We start from the raw sequence: 14182 nt of genomic DNA, 5'->3' as shown, positions 1-14182 counted from the left end.
GCTAGCTTGGGGACGGGGGCTGCAGGGGCCATTTAGAATGAAGGCTGGTCCTCGAGCCAGGAAGAGGCTGAGAAGACCCCCTCCAAAGACTGTCATCCATTCGCTTACCTGAATGCGGTGGTCTTGGTTTGGTGACCATTACTTGCTGTTATCTGAAATCCTTTCTCCTCCTTCAGCATGTCTGTCTCTCCCTGCTTAGACTGGGAGCTGGCGTGAAGCAGGGATTGCATCTGAACGATTTCTGGGCGAGCCACCTCACAGCTTAGCGCAGTGCTCAGCACATAGTAGGCACTCAATAACTCCCAAGTCGAAACCCAATCCACAACACCAGGAAGAGGACCCAGGTTCAAAAGAAGGGTGTTTGGTTCAAACCAAACAAATGGAAACACTTCTTTATCAGTCTAGGGGAAGGTCCCTGAGAAGCAGCATGGACTAGTGGATAAAGCAAGGGCCTGGGAGTGTTGGCTGTGTGACCTTGGGCAAGTTGCTTAACTGTGCTTCAGTTACCTTCTCTGTAAAATGAGGATTAAGACTCCTACTCAGGTGGAACAGGGACTGTTTCCAACCCCATTAGGCTGTATCTACCTCAGTGCTTAGTTTAGAGCCTGGCACATAGTATGCATTTAACAAATACCATAATAAAAAAAGAGGTAGAGCATCTGGAAGCAAAGGGCGTGGGCCAGGAGGTCAAGTATCTGTGGGGCTGGTTGAGCTCTTCCAGGTGCGGGGGAGGGCAGGAAGGGGATGCCCCCCAAGACAGGGATGGGGGTCGCTGGCTGGGCCGAGGCCAGAGCCAAGGTTAAATCAGTGCTGTGGCATCATTGTTAGCATGGAAGACTAGCTCTAAAGGAGCTTGCCACATCCAGTGTGGTCCCCTAATGGCTGGGAAGGGCCCCACCCCCAAGATATTGTGGGGGGGACTTTGGGGGTCCTGACTGTGTCCCTGCCTCCAATCCAGCCTTGGCTGGCTGCACAGGGAAACCAGGGAAGAAGAGGGTGGGGAGCAGAAAGCAGTGCACAGGCTTGGGAGTCAGAGGTCATGGGTTCAAATCCCAGCTCAGCTGTTTGTCAGCTGTGTGACTTTGGGCAAATCACTTATCTCCTCTGTGTCCGAGTTACCTCATCTGTAAAATGGGGATTAAGACTGTGAGCTCCATGTGGGACAACCTGATCACCTTCTATCTACCCCAGTGCTTAGAACCGTGCTTTGCACGTAGTAAGAGCTTAACAAATACCATCATCATTATTATTATTAACAGAGGGGCAAAAAGGAATACAAAGGTGGATGTGGAGGGGGAGGAGCAGAAACTACTCATGCCTGCGGAGGGTGGGGGACCTGGAGAGGCTGTGGGAGGCCTGCCCACCTGCCCACTCACCAACTTCTTTCAGTGACCACCAGAGCCACTACCATACTAATGACAGGGCACACTCATTGGTGACGGGGACTGAGGAGCCTGGGTTCTCCTGTGCCTCGAGCTTGCTCAGTTTCCATCCCCATTGTCCATCCAGAGCCCACTCCAAGCTCCTGGGGAGTGACCAGAGACCTCCCATCCCCACCTTCCCCACAGCCATCCCATTCCCTGCAGCTAGGACTCCTCAGGCCACCTGCCCATGCTCCCCCAAAATAGCCCTGCTCTTCCTCCCTATCCCCCACTACTCCAAGCCCTGCCATTTCCCTCCCTAGCCTAGGAGGAATAAGAAGTGTGGAGATCCTGGCCTTGAGTCCCAGCCCCCAACAGTCAGTCATTCCTCTCCCTGGGGCTGCCATGGCCCCCAAGTTACTCTGGCCCCTTCCCTGCCACCTTCCTGAGGAGCAGGGTTCCAGATAGCCCCCTTAACATCCTTCCTTCTGGTGACCTGGCACCTCCATGGCACCATCAGATGGGAAACAAGAGGGCACCTATATGGCATTGCCTGCTGCCCTCAGTGGAGGCCAGATGGCTACACCAGGGAGGTGGGGGTGGTATGGTGGGGGGAGGATATGTTTGGAGATCCGGGGTCGAGGGGGACGCCCTGGGCTCTGACTCCTCCCCACCATTGAGAGCTGGTGAGGAGTCAGGTGGCAGGAGAGGCCAGAGCAGGGGACCAAGTGGCAAGCTAGGCAGGGAAGATGGGCTTTCGGGAGAGGCGCAGCACCTGGTAGGTGTTGAGCCCCGGGGCGTCGAAGCCAGGCGAGAGGCCCTGGTGGTCAAAGGGATAGAAGTTGCAAAGTTGCCGATCCTGGCTCTCCAGGGAGAGAGAGGCTGCCCCCACTGCTCCCGCAGCCGGGTCCAGGGGCAGGGAGCAGGGAAAGGTGCCATCGAAGGCCAGCTGGAAGACCCGCTCTGCCAGGTGGTGCAGCCTCAGGGTGCGGTAGGGTGCAGGGACCAGCCGCTCCAAACGGGGCCCGAACTGGCGCAGGTGCAGCACGCCCCCGGGGCCCACCAGGATCTCATAGAAGGTCAGGTTGGAGAACGTGTAGTAGCCCACGTAGGGGGCGGGGCTGGGGGGCGGCTCCAGGTGCCGCCCTGCCTCGTGGAAGGCCGTCTCCATGGCAGGGATGAGGGCGTCGAAGGCCCGGGTCACCGGGTCCTCCCCTGGGGTCCGGGGCCCCGCTTGGAGCACCACCAGCCCCAGCCGCAGGCGGGGCACAAGGGAGAAGGTGGCCGCGTAGCCATCCAAGTCGCCGTCCTTCCGGACCACACGGTAGCCCCGCTGTTCGTTGACCTCCCAGGGCGTGCCCGTCTGCTGGGCGAAGTAGCCCCCGGAGCACTCCAGCAGCGGGGTCAGCATGGTCTTCACGGTATCCGGTGCCAAGAGCCGACGCCGGGGAGACGATCCCAGAAACGCCATGGCCAGCTTGGCCAGGTCTGCGGCCGTGGAGAACATCTGGCCCGAGGGCCGGTACCAGCCCAGGTCGTAGAGCGGGGCTGGGCTCCCGCCGGCGTAGAAGCCGGCGGCCATCCGGGCCCGGATCGGCGCAGTGAGGTCGAAGCCGGTGTCCTCCATGCCCAAGGGTCCCAGCACATGCTCGGACACCCAGCGCTGGAAGTCGCCATCGGCGGCGTGGTCGGCCAGCACGTGGGCCAGCAGGGAGAAGGCCACGTTGCTGTAGTGGCAGCTGAAACCAAGGAGTGGGAGCCTGCTCTACCATCCCCGGGGTTCTAAGTCCCCCAGTGAAGGAACCTGGCATATATGCAGTCCCAAGGGGGCGTGAAGCTGGCAGAGTCGGGGTGCGGGAAGGCCACAGAGGGCCAGAGGAAGAGGAGTGGATGGGAGTCAAAAAGACCTGGGTTCTAATCCCAGTTCTGCCACTAGTCTGCTGTGTGTGCTTACCGTAGGCAAGTCAGGAGAAGCAGAGTGGCTTAGTGGAAAGAGCACAGGCTTAGGAGTCAGAGGACATGGGTTCTAATCACCTCCCTTCTCTCTTTCTACTGCCCACCCCGTACACTCCGCTCCTCTGCCGCTCACCTCCTCACTGTCCCCCATTTACCCCATCCCGCCGTCGACCCCTGGCCCTCATCCTACCGCTGTTCTGGAATGCCCTCCCTCCTCACCTCCGCCAGACTCTCTTCCCCTCTTCAAAGCCCTACTGAGAGCACACCTCCTCCAAGAGGCCTTCCCAGACTGAGCTCCCCGCCTTCTCCCTCTGCTCCTCTCCCTCCTCTTTCCCCTCCCCTCAGCACTGTCTTCATTTGTATTTATTGTTTATTACCCTATTTATTCTGTTAATGAGATGTATATCCCCTTGATTCTATTTATCGTGATAATGCTGTTTTGTTTTTGTTTTGTTCTGTTTTGCTTTGCTGTCTTCCCCAATTAGACTGTGAGCCCCTCATTGGGCAGGGATTGTCTCTATCTGTTGCCGAATTGTACATTCCAAGTGCTTAGTACAGTGCTCTGCACATAGTAAGCGCTCAATAAATACTATTGAATGAATGAATAATCCCAGCTCCACCACTTGTCTGCTGTGTGACCTTGGGCAAGCCACTTAACTTCTGTGTGCTTCAGTTACATCAACTGTAAAACGGGGATTAAGACTGTGAGCCCCAAGTGGGACAACCTGATTACCTTGTGTCATGTAGAGAAGCAGTGAGGGCTTAGTGGAAAGAGCTCAGGTTTGGGATTTAGAGGACGTAATATGGGGATTAAAAGTGTGAGCCCCAAGTGGGACAACCTGATTACTCTGTATCGACCCCAGTGCTTAGAACAGTGCTTGGCACATAGTAAGTACTTAACTAATACCAAATTATTATTATTACCCCAGTACTTAGAACAGTGTTTGTCACATAGTAAGTGCTTAACAAATACCATGATTATTATTATTAATTATTATTGTTATTCACTTCTCTGGGCCTCAGTTACTTCATCTGAAAAATGGGGACTAAGACTGTGAGCCTTATGTGGGACAGGGACTGTGTCCAACCTGATTTGCTTGTATCTACCCCAGAGCTTAGAACAGTGCTTGACACATAGTAAGCGCTTAACAAATACCATAATTATTGTTATTCATTATTGTTCTTACTCCCACGGCCCCTGATAGCATCGCCAGAGTGACCCTGCCTCGGGCCTCAGGCCTCATTGGCCATCCTGCTTTGGGGCAGCCCTGTCCCATCCCCCCTTTGCCTGGCCCTGCTCCTAAGGGACACCGTTCCGTGGGCCTGCACCCCCCGGGGGCTGAAGGGGTGCCCAGGTGCCAGTGAGATACCTAGGTCCACCTGCCAAGAGGCAAACCCCCCAGGAGAGGAACCCACCCGGAGGGCCTTGACTGACCTGGTCCCTGGGTCCGCCACCAGAACATCGTCCCTCAGGAGAGCCAGGGCGTCTTGGGTGGTCCCCTGCCACAGTAGGGTGGTTGAGCGCAGCCTCCGGGGAAGCCCTGACAGGGAGACAGGAAGTTAGTCAATCATATTCATTGAGCACTTACTGTGTGCAGAGCACTGTACTAAGCGCTTGGGAGAGTACAATATAACAATAAACAGATACATTCCCTGCCCACAACGAGCTTACAATCTAGAGGGTGGCATCAACTTCAGGGAACCTACGGGGAACAGGAAACAAACCCTATGGCAGGTTCCATCAGTGACTTTGTTTTTTTATCCTGATTTCACCCCAAATCAGTGCCCACTAGGAAGCATCCAGAAGAGGCTCTCTATCCAGATCTGGGAGTGGTTTCAACTCCTTGCAGGGCAGGAATACAATTTCAAGTGATCTTAATCTGGAAAAGAAACAGGCCTAGAAAAACAGGGCCAAACCCAGAGGAAGAGTATTTTTTAATGGTGTTCATTAGCACTTCCTATGTGCCAGGTATTGTACTAAGTGGTGGGGTAGATAGAAGAGATCTTGCTACTATCCTACTACATCCCAGCCCATAAGCCATGCTCCACTAATGCCAACCTACCCACTGAGTCTCAGTCTCTTCTATCTTGCTGCCGACCTCTCGCCTAAATCCTCCTTCTGGCCTGGAACGCCCTCCCTCTTCATATCCGGCAGACGGTTACTCTCCCCACCTTCAAAGATTTACTGGAGACCTTCCCTGACTAAACGCTCTTTTTTTTTTTTTCAACTCCCTTCTGCATCACCCTGACGCTCTCCCTTTATTCATCCCCCACCTCCTAGCCCCACAATACTTGTGTATATATATCCATAATTTATTTATTTATATTAATGTCTGTCTTCCCCTCTAGACCATAAGCTCAATATGGGCAGGGAATGTGTCTGTTAGACTGTTCTATTGTACGCTTCCTAAGTGAGAAGCAGCATGGCTCAGTGGAAAGAGCACGGGCTTGGGAGTCAGAGATCAAGGGTTCGAATTCCAGCTCTGCCACTTGTCAGCTGTGTGACTGTGGGCAAGTCACTTAACTTCTCTGGGCCTCAGTTACTTCATCTGTAAAATGGGGATGAAAGACTGTGAGCCTCACGTGGGACAACCTGATTACCCTGTTTCTACCCCAGCGCTTAGAACAGTGCTCTGCACATAGTAAGCGCTTAACAAATGTCATCATCATCATCATGTGCTTAGGACAGTGTTCTGCCCACAGTAAGCACTCAATAAATATGATTGTTAGATTGATCGACAAAGTCCTTGTCCCACATGGGGCTCACAGTCTCAATCCCCATTTTACAGATGAAATAAGTGAGGCACCAAGAAGCTAAGTGACTTGCCCAAGGTTACACAGCAGACAAGTGCTGGATCTGGAATTATACTCTATCCACTCTCTGAGACAGTTGAGTCATTCACCTGCCTGGAAACAGGGGGCTGGCCTAGATGATCTCTCAAGACCCTTGAGAGGGAACAGTGTGACCTAGTGGAAAGAGCAGAGGTCTGGGAGTCAGAGGAAGTGGGTTCTAATCACACCTCCACCACTTGGCTGCTGTGTGACCTTGGGCACGTCACTCAAATTGTGCCTCAGCTAACTTCTCTGTAAAATGGGCATTTAAAACCTGTTCTCCTTCCTACTTAGATTGCGAGCCCTGTATAGCACAGGGACTTTGTCTGACCTGATTATCCTGTATCTTGACATGTAGTAAACGCTTAACAAATGCTACAGTTACTATTATTACCCTTTCCAAATGTGCGCTTCTGTAACTCTGGCCAAATTGGCCTCAGGGCCATCCTTGGGGTAGGAGCAAGCGGTTAGGAAGGCCAAGGCATGATGTATATCAACCATATTTATTGAGCACTTACTGTGTGCAGAGCATCCTACTGAGCGTGTGGGAGAGTAGAATGTAACAGAATTGGTAGACACGCCCACAATGAACTTACAGTCTAAATTCTGGCTTAGATCCACAACAGCCTTGTTGCCCCACCAGTGCCCCACCCCAACCCTCTATGGGGTCACCTTGGAGTCAGATCCTTGGGGGATCCAAGGCAGAGGGAGAGAGGGAGAGAGGAGGGAAGAGGGAGGGAGGGGTTGCTCACCAGAGAGTTGGCTGGCCATTCTGCGGAGAGTGACGGGTGAGGGCTGGAGGGGCCGGAACCCCAGCCCGTCAGCACTGACTCTGGGTCCAGGGTCTCGTGAGTCCCCCAGGGGGTTCTTGATGGAGAAGCTCTGGGCATAGAGCTCCAGGGGGTCGTCCAGGGAGCGCACCTTCCCTTCCTCCCACAGCCGGTACAGCATGAGCGTGGGGAAGAGCTTGGAGACGCTGGCGATCCTGCGGGGGTGGAGGGGACCGGCCTTTATAACTAGTTGGACTTCTCCCCCGTGGGAGAGGGACCAGACTTGGCTGGTCCCTCTCCACTGCCCCTGAATCAGTCGATCCCCCTTCCTCCCTTCCTCCCCTTCCACCCCTCACCACTCCCCCAGCCTCAGGCCTGAGGCCTCCCGCCACTCGTGGTTCTTATGCCAGCCCCAGCTCTCTGCCTCCTGGGCCAGCCTTCCCTTCATGCATTCATTCATTCATTCAATCCTATGTATTGAGCACTTACTGTGTGCAGAGCACTGTACCAAGCACTTGGGAGAGTCCAACAATAAACATTCCATGCTCGCAAGGAGCTTACAGTCTAGAGGGGGAGCTTAGAGTCTGGGGGAAGCTTATAACACCCTAGCAGCTGCCTTCTGCCTTCCTCTTCTTCCTCGTCCTCCCTTTCCTCCTCCTCCCACCATTTACTGGACCACTCACGAGGATTGTGTCCTATGGGGGGGGGGGGCACACCAAGGATGTTTTGGCCTAGCCCAGACTTGTGCCTTAAGGCCCTAGCCAGGGCAAGCCACAGGGCTATGGGAATGCAGGAAAAGACTAAAGCAATGGAAGCCAGCCTGGAGAAGACAAAGCTACAGGAGGACTGAACCATCTCTGAAGGATATGTCACCCTGCCCTGATGCCAGTGGGATTGAAGCTAGAGTTCAACCCTTACTCCCTGGATATGGGGAAGCCAGAAGGATGTACTTAGTACAATGTTCTGCACCCAGTAAGCACTCAATAAGTATCATTGATTGATTGGACCAGGTAGTCTAGGGAGATGATGGATTCTCCTCCTCTCCTGTTTGGGCTGAGGTAGGTGTGATCCAGCTCACTGTGGGCAGGGATTGTCTCTTCTTTACTGCTGTATTGTACTTTCCCAAGCGTTTAGTACAATGTTCTGCAAACAGTAGGTGCTCAATAAATATGTTTGAATGAATAATAAAATTATTATGGTATTTGCTAAGCACTTACTATGCACCAAGCACTGTTCTAAGTGCCGGGGTAGATACAAGGTACTCAGGTTGTCCCACGTGGGGCTCTCAGTCTTAATCTCCATTTTACAGATGAGGTAACTGAGGCACAGAGAAGTGAAGTGATTCGCCAAGGTAACCCAGCAGACAAGTGGCAGAGCTGGGATTAGATCCACGTCCTTTGACTCCCAAGTCCATGCTCTTTCCATTAAACCACGCTGCTTCTCTGTGGCCTACATGACTTCCGAGGCTTGAAGCCCAGGACTCTGTGACTGGCTTCATAGCCCCCTTGGAGCTAGAACTCTGGGACCAGCCATGACGGATGCCTTGGGCCGACACTGTCGTGGCAGCTGAGCCTGCAGAAGGGCTGAGGGGGAGGGATCGGGGGGAGGCCAGGGATGCCCGTCTCCCACCCTCCAAAACAGGGAGGGGTTCCAGGGTGCCTGCTGCAGGCCCAACCTACCTGTACACCGTGTACTCATTGGGGGGTCCAGAAGAGGGGTCCGAGCTGTTCTTCTTCCCAAAGTTCCCGGTCCAGAGCACCGTATCGTTGTAGGTGACGATGGCGGATATGGCTGTGTGGCCGGGCGACGGTCCGGCCTCGCTGGCCTGGCACAGAACCTCATCCACCTGCAGGGAGAAGAGGCCGCCGCCAGTCCCAGCCAGCCAGGGGGCAGTCCAGGCCCACTCATTCTCCCTCCACCACGGCCTCTGACCCTGTTTTTTTTGCTTGCCCATGGGAAGTGGCCTTGTGTGGGCCAGGACCTCCGGCCTCTTATGTCCCTGGTCTTGCCAGCCTCCCTGGCCAGCGCCATTATTTCTCTTAGGCAGGAGCGCCCCTTCGTGGCCAGAACTGCATCCTGCACACAGGGACTCGGAACGGAAAACCTCTCTCTTACCATCTTCAGAACCAAAAAAATTCCCCTGTGCCCTATGAGCGGGCATCACTTACAAGCTCCCTGGTCTGTCTGACGCTGGGCCGGGGGGGTGGGCAGCTTGGACCCATCCCATCCTATTTCCAACTTTGCAGCGGGCTGGATCAGGGCTCCAAGCATTCCCTGCCTCTCCAAACGTTATTAGTCACATCATAATAATAATAACAATAATAATAATAAGATTTGTTAAGTGTTAACTGGGCTAAGCACTGGGATAGATGCAGGAAAATCAGGGTAGACACAGTCCCTGCGCTACATAGGACTCAAAGCTATGGAGAGGGAGAAGAGGCGTTAAATTCTCATTGTACAGGTAAGGAAACTGAGGCACAAAGCAGTTAAGTGATTTGCCCAAAGTCCCACAGGGGGAAAGGGGCAGAGCAAAGATTAGAATTCAGGTCTCCTAATTTCCTATCCTATACTTTATCCACTAGTCCACATCGTTCTGATCTTCCTGAAGGCAGCTGGCTGCCGTGGCAGGACCCAGAACAGGAGAGGGGAGCGTTCCCCCATGCCCTTGCCTACGGGTGCCCACAGAGTTTCCATCACTTGCCACTGCCCTCCCTGTCTCTTTCTCTCCCTCCTTCACAAAAACAGAGGCCAGTGCCCCTGCTCAGCCCCTTTCAGCTGCCCCCAACCCCAGCCCCTGACCTTCTCCAGTGCTTTCCTCAGGATGGGAAGTGGGTGGTCCAGGGGGACGGGCTCCGGATACCGGGGACACATCCTCACTGTGGCTGGCGTTGCCCCCTTCCCAGAGAGGCCTGGGAAGAATGAATGAACAGGGTCTGGGAATGGGATCTGGGTTGGGAACCTGAAGAGTCGAGGCATGGGCAGGGCTTAAGAACCCCCAGGCCAGGAGATGGGCTGGGCTCCGATGTGTTCAGTGGCTGTGACCACGGCTCGCCACAGCCCCACATCCTGCTTCCCTCCACCCTGCCTCCAGAAGGGCTGCCTGCTGCGGGATCTGAGATTCTTCAGGTCAGAGTGATTAGGGTGAGGGAACTCTGGTAGAGGAGGGCACAGTCAAAGGGAGCACCCTGACCAGTGAGGGGGGAACCACTTGCTTCCTGGGACAGGCACACATTTAGTTCTTGAGAGCCAGGTTTCCTGTCATGGGGCCAGCTTATCCCTCAGCTCCCCACCTTGGTCACGGCTTGGGAGCTCCATCCATCCCATCTGGCTCAGGGATGTGAGCAGACCTTTCACCCTCATGTGAGTCCCTCCTAGATAGACCCCAATCCTCACCCACTGGTGGGAGGCGATGGGGAATGGGGTGGAGGGAGAAAATTTTCTCTACTCACTGGGCTCCAACTTGGGGATCTGGTACTGCCACAGGAAACATCCAGTCATGATTATGGAGAGCAGGAAGAAGCCACAGGATGCCACAGGGAGCCACCTCCCTTGCACGGTGAGCAGCCTTGGCCCCCGATCAGCCTAGGGGCCATAGAGTGGGGAAAGGAGTCTATGGGAAATGAGATTTAGGCCATCCATCTCCCTTCAGTGTCCCCGACAAAGTCCCCCCACGACCACCCCCTACCCCCTGTGACTACCCAGACAATCCCGTAACTCCATGCCCAAGAGTAGGTCAGCAGACCACTGACCAAACAGGACAAAGGGGTGAGGTTCATTCATTCATTCACTTAATCATCTTTACTAAGCACTTACTGTGTGCTGAGCTCTGTATTAACCACTTGGGAAAGCACAATACAACAAAAAATAGTGACAATCCCCATCTGCAACATGCTCACAGTCTAGAGGGGCGGAGATAGACATCAATACAAATAAAAAGTCATCGATACAAATAAATACTGCTTGGACTCTGGCCCTGCCAGTAATTTTGACTTTGGCTATAACCCCAAATTCCAGTCTTCCTCTCCACTGCTGTGGCCACTGTCTTAGTCCATGCCCTGGACTTCCTCCTGGTCTTTGCTGGCTTCTGTCCCTCCAGCCTCTCCCTTACTTCCAGCCTGCTAAGAAAAATCCTTTTCCTCAACCACCGTTCTGACCTCACCACTCCCTGCCCAAAAGCTACAGTGGCTCACAATTCTAGCCATGGCTTTTAAGATCCTCCCTCCCCAGCCAACTGGTCTCCCCTTAGTCATCTTTCCCTTCCACCCTGTTTGCTCCCTCTGGTTCAGCTTCCAATCTCATCAACCTGCCCACCAACCCCTCACAAAATTCTCTTGCCTCTGATCCATCACCCATCCAATTTCCCCCACCTAGAATACCATTCCTGCTCTTCTTCCCCCAACCCCTTTTCTTCTCTACTCTACTAAAGCCCTCTCTGCTCCAGGAAGCTTGCCAAGATCAGCCCACTGGCCTCCAGCCACCTTGCTGACTCCAGCTCCCCAAGCTTTTATTTTCATCTGTGAGATTACATAACTCTGTCTGGACTCCACTTCTGGCTCATTTTCAGCTATGTTAGTGTTCCTCTCAACCTTTCCCTCCAGTACCTCTTTCTGCCTTGAATGCCCTACTGGACAACCAACTGAAGGAGGGCAGACAGCCTGGCTTCTCTGGACTCACTTCCATCTTCGGCCCTTGAGCCAAGTTACTCAAGGCTGATGATGGCTTGGATATCTTTGGGACCACTGGGAAGCAGTAGGAACAGGCCAGAGTGAAAGCTTATCCTCAATCTAGGTGGCTGGGACAGCTGGCTTAAGGCTCACACCATCCAGGGGGACAGGCAGCTGAAGCTGCTGCTCCGGCAGCCAGGAACTCCAGGGTTCCATCCGGAGTAGCATTTCTGGAGTGTTCAGGGAGGGCCATTCCTCAACTGGGCACTGGGTAAAAATGAGCTGGGGGGTAGGGCATGTCCACCCACAGAGGATGGGGCCCTGAAGCAGGCCAATCTTGCCAAGAGCAAGGCCAGGACCAGCAGCCCTTTTGCCTCCAGTGGTCACCCATTCCACTCCACATCGATCAATAAATACCATTGAATGAATTATTGAACGCTTACTGTGTGCAGAGCACTGTACTGAGCACTTGGGAGAATAAGTACAACAGAGTTGATAGAAATGTTCCCTGCCCACAACGAGCTTATAGTCTATCTAGCAGAAAGTCTTGATCAACGGCTTTAAGGCTCTCATTTAGCTTTTCCCCTGCTACCTATCCTTGCTCCTCTTCTGCTACACCCCAGCCCTCACACTTTGCCTCCCTGTTTCCTTCCTACTCACTTTGCCTCCCATTCGTCTCCTCACCATCTACCCCTACCCCTTGTTCACATCCTCTCTCAACCTGGAACTTCCTTCCCGCTTCGTCTGGCAGACTACCACTCTCCACATCTTCAAAATCCTTCTGAAATCCCATCTCCTCCAGAAGGCCTTCCCTGACTAAACTCTCAGCTCCCCATGCTCTCTCACCATCTACTGCCACTTCAGTACTTTTGGTCAGCCAAACGCTTGAGTATTCGCCTCTTTACTTGTAATTCATTTTTGTATCTCTCCTCCACACTAGACATTAAGCTCCTTGAGAGGAGGTATCCTGTCTACCACTGTACTGTACTCTCTCAAGCACTTAATAGATTGCTCTGCACACAGTAAGTGCTCAATAAATATTGCTTAATTATTTGCCCCTGCTGTGATGGTGCTGCACAGCCAAATTTTCCCTTCCTGAGGGGGAAACTGAGCTGGGTCAAAACCAGTGATTTCCAACATTCCCTTTCCACCCACCCCCACCACCGGTAACCCCGGGACCCAGGGGACCAGATAATTCCTCCCTCCTTAGCCACTGGGCCAGTGAGAGTTCCCTACAACTGCAGGGAAGGGCAGGGGTCACGGGGCGAGAAGGGATTGCAGACCAGGACTGGGAGCAGTCAGGGGAAATGCAGATTATGGACACAAACTCTATTGGCCAGGTCCACCCCGGGCACACACACATAGCCACATTAGCACAGGTGAGAGCATGTGAAACTGGGAATTGACCCATCCTAGGCTGGCTGGCCACACTGGCCCCTTCTGCTCTGTTCCATGAGGCTCCAGTCCCCCAGCCCTCTCCAGGGAGCCACCCCCTCCACCCAGACCCTCCCTCCTCACCCCTCAGCTCTCCCTTACCCAAGATCTGTCCATGCTGCTCCCTGGCTTTTGGGATCATAAGAGATGGCTGACTCCTCAGCACTGCAGTGGGAGTCCTTCAGAAAACCTAGAGAGAGAAATGGTGGGTAAGGAGGCGGGCAGGAGAGCAGGAGGAAGGGGCTGGGGCTCAAGAGAGAAGTTGAGGTGGGGCGGGGGAGAGGGCAAGAAATGAAAAGCACCAAGAAGGAGGGGGCAGATCGGATTGGGACACGGAACGGTTTTGCTTCTTCCATCCACAGCGCACCAGTCCATGGCCGTGAAGCCCCCAGATTGGGACTCCCACCCCCATTCCTCATCCTGGGACCAGGTTCCCTGCCCCTCAGGTCTCAGCCAGCTGCGACTCACCATGTCCCATCAAGGCCCCGCTCTCAGCCTGGGCCTGGCCTCTCTCCCCAGATACCCCAAAACCTGCGCATTGAGTCCGTACAGAAAGAGCTGAGGTTCCCTTCTCTGGAGCAGCAGAAGCTGCAGCTGTGACAGATGTGACTCCCAGCAGCCTGAGCACTAATCCTCTCTGTGGGCAGATTAGTCCTGGCCTCACCCAGAGAGACATCTGTGCAGGGTGGGATGCTGGAAGAGCAGAGGAGCCAGGTGGCAGAGGGGTCCAAGGGACAGAAAGGGTTGGAGGGACAGAGAGGTTGGCAAGGAGAGAAGGAGCCAGGCAGATGGAAAGTGGGGGAAAGGAGGATGCTGGGGGACAGAGGGAAGCCATGGAAGGGGTGATAAGGGTAATGGCAGGAGGCTGTCAAGGAGTGGCAAGGGATCAGCAAAGCCTTGGATGTTTCTCTGGATCTTGGGCATCTGATAGGGACCCAGGAGACATCACAGATTTTCAGATTCAAAAGCCCATGCCTCACGGGGCGGGGGGGGGGGGGGGGGAGCCAGATAAACTCTGCTCCGTCACCCCCTAGCCTCCCGGAGGCCTGGACTTCTCCAGCTCAGCCCAGCCCACCCAGGGACACCCAGAGAAGCCCATTCTTGAGCTCCTGGCATTCAGCCCGAGGAGGATAATGCCTGTGGGAGTTTAGTATGGGGGAGGGGA

General features: G+C 54.2%; 1 protein-coding gene across 1 annotated transcript; it reads right to left on the bottom strand.

The window, feature by feature from the left end:
• Positions 1–1196: 1196 nt before the first annotated feature.
• LACTBL1 (lactamase beta like 1) lies at positions 1197–13197 on the bottom strand. Its single transcript, XM_029066194.2, has 7 exons — positions 13120–13197; positions 10369–10501; positions 9719–9828; positions 8599–8765; positions 6902–7134; positions 4753–4858; positions 1197–3100 (listed from the first exon to the last, which is right to left on the bottom strand). Exons 1-7 carry the CDS (start codon positions 13132–13134, stop codon positions 2098–2100), a joined length of 1767 nt encoding a protein of 588 aa, XP_028922027.1. The 5' UTR covers positions 13135–13197; the 3' UTR covers positions 1197–2097.
• Positions 13198–14182: the final 985 nt, after the last annotated feature.

This window comes from Ornithorhynchus anatinus, chromosome 5, assembly GCF_004115215.2.
Source record: "Ornithorhynchus anatinus isolate Pmale09 chromosome 5, mOrnAna1.pri.v4, whole genome shotgun sequence".
In the NCBI taxonomy this organism is placed as follows: domain Eukaryota; kingdom Metazoa; phylum Chordata; class Mammalia; order Monotremata; family Ornithorhynchidae; genus Ornithorhynchus; species Ornithorhynchus anatinus.
This window is presented reverse-complemented; position numbering and strand designations above follow the sequence as displayed.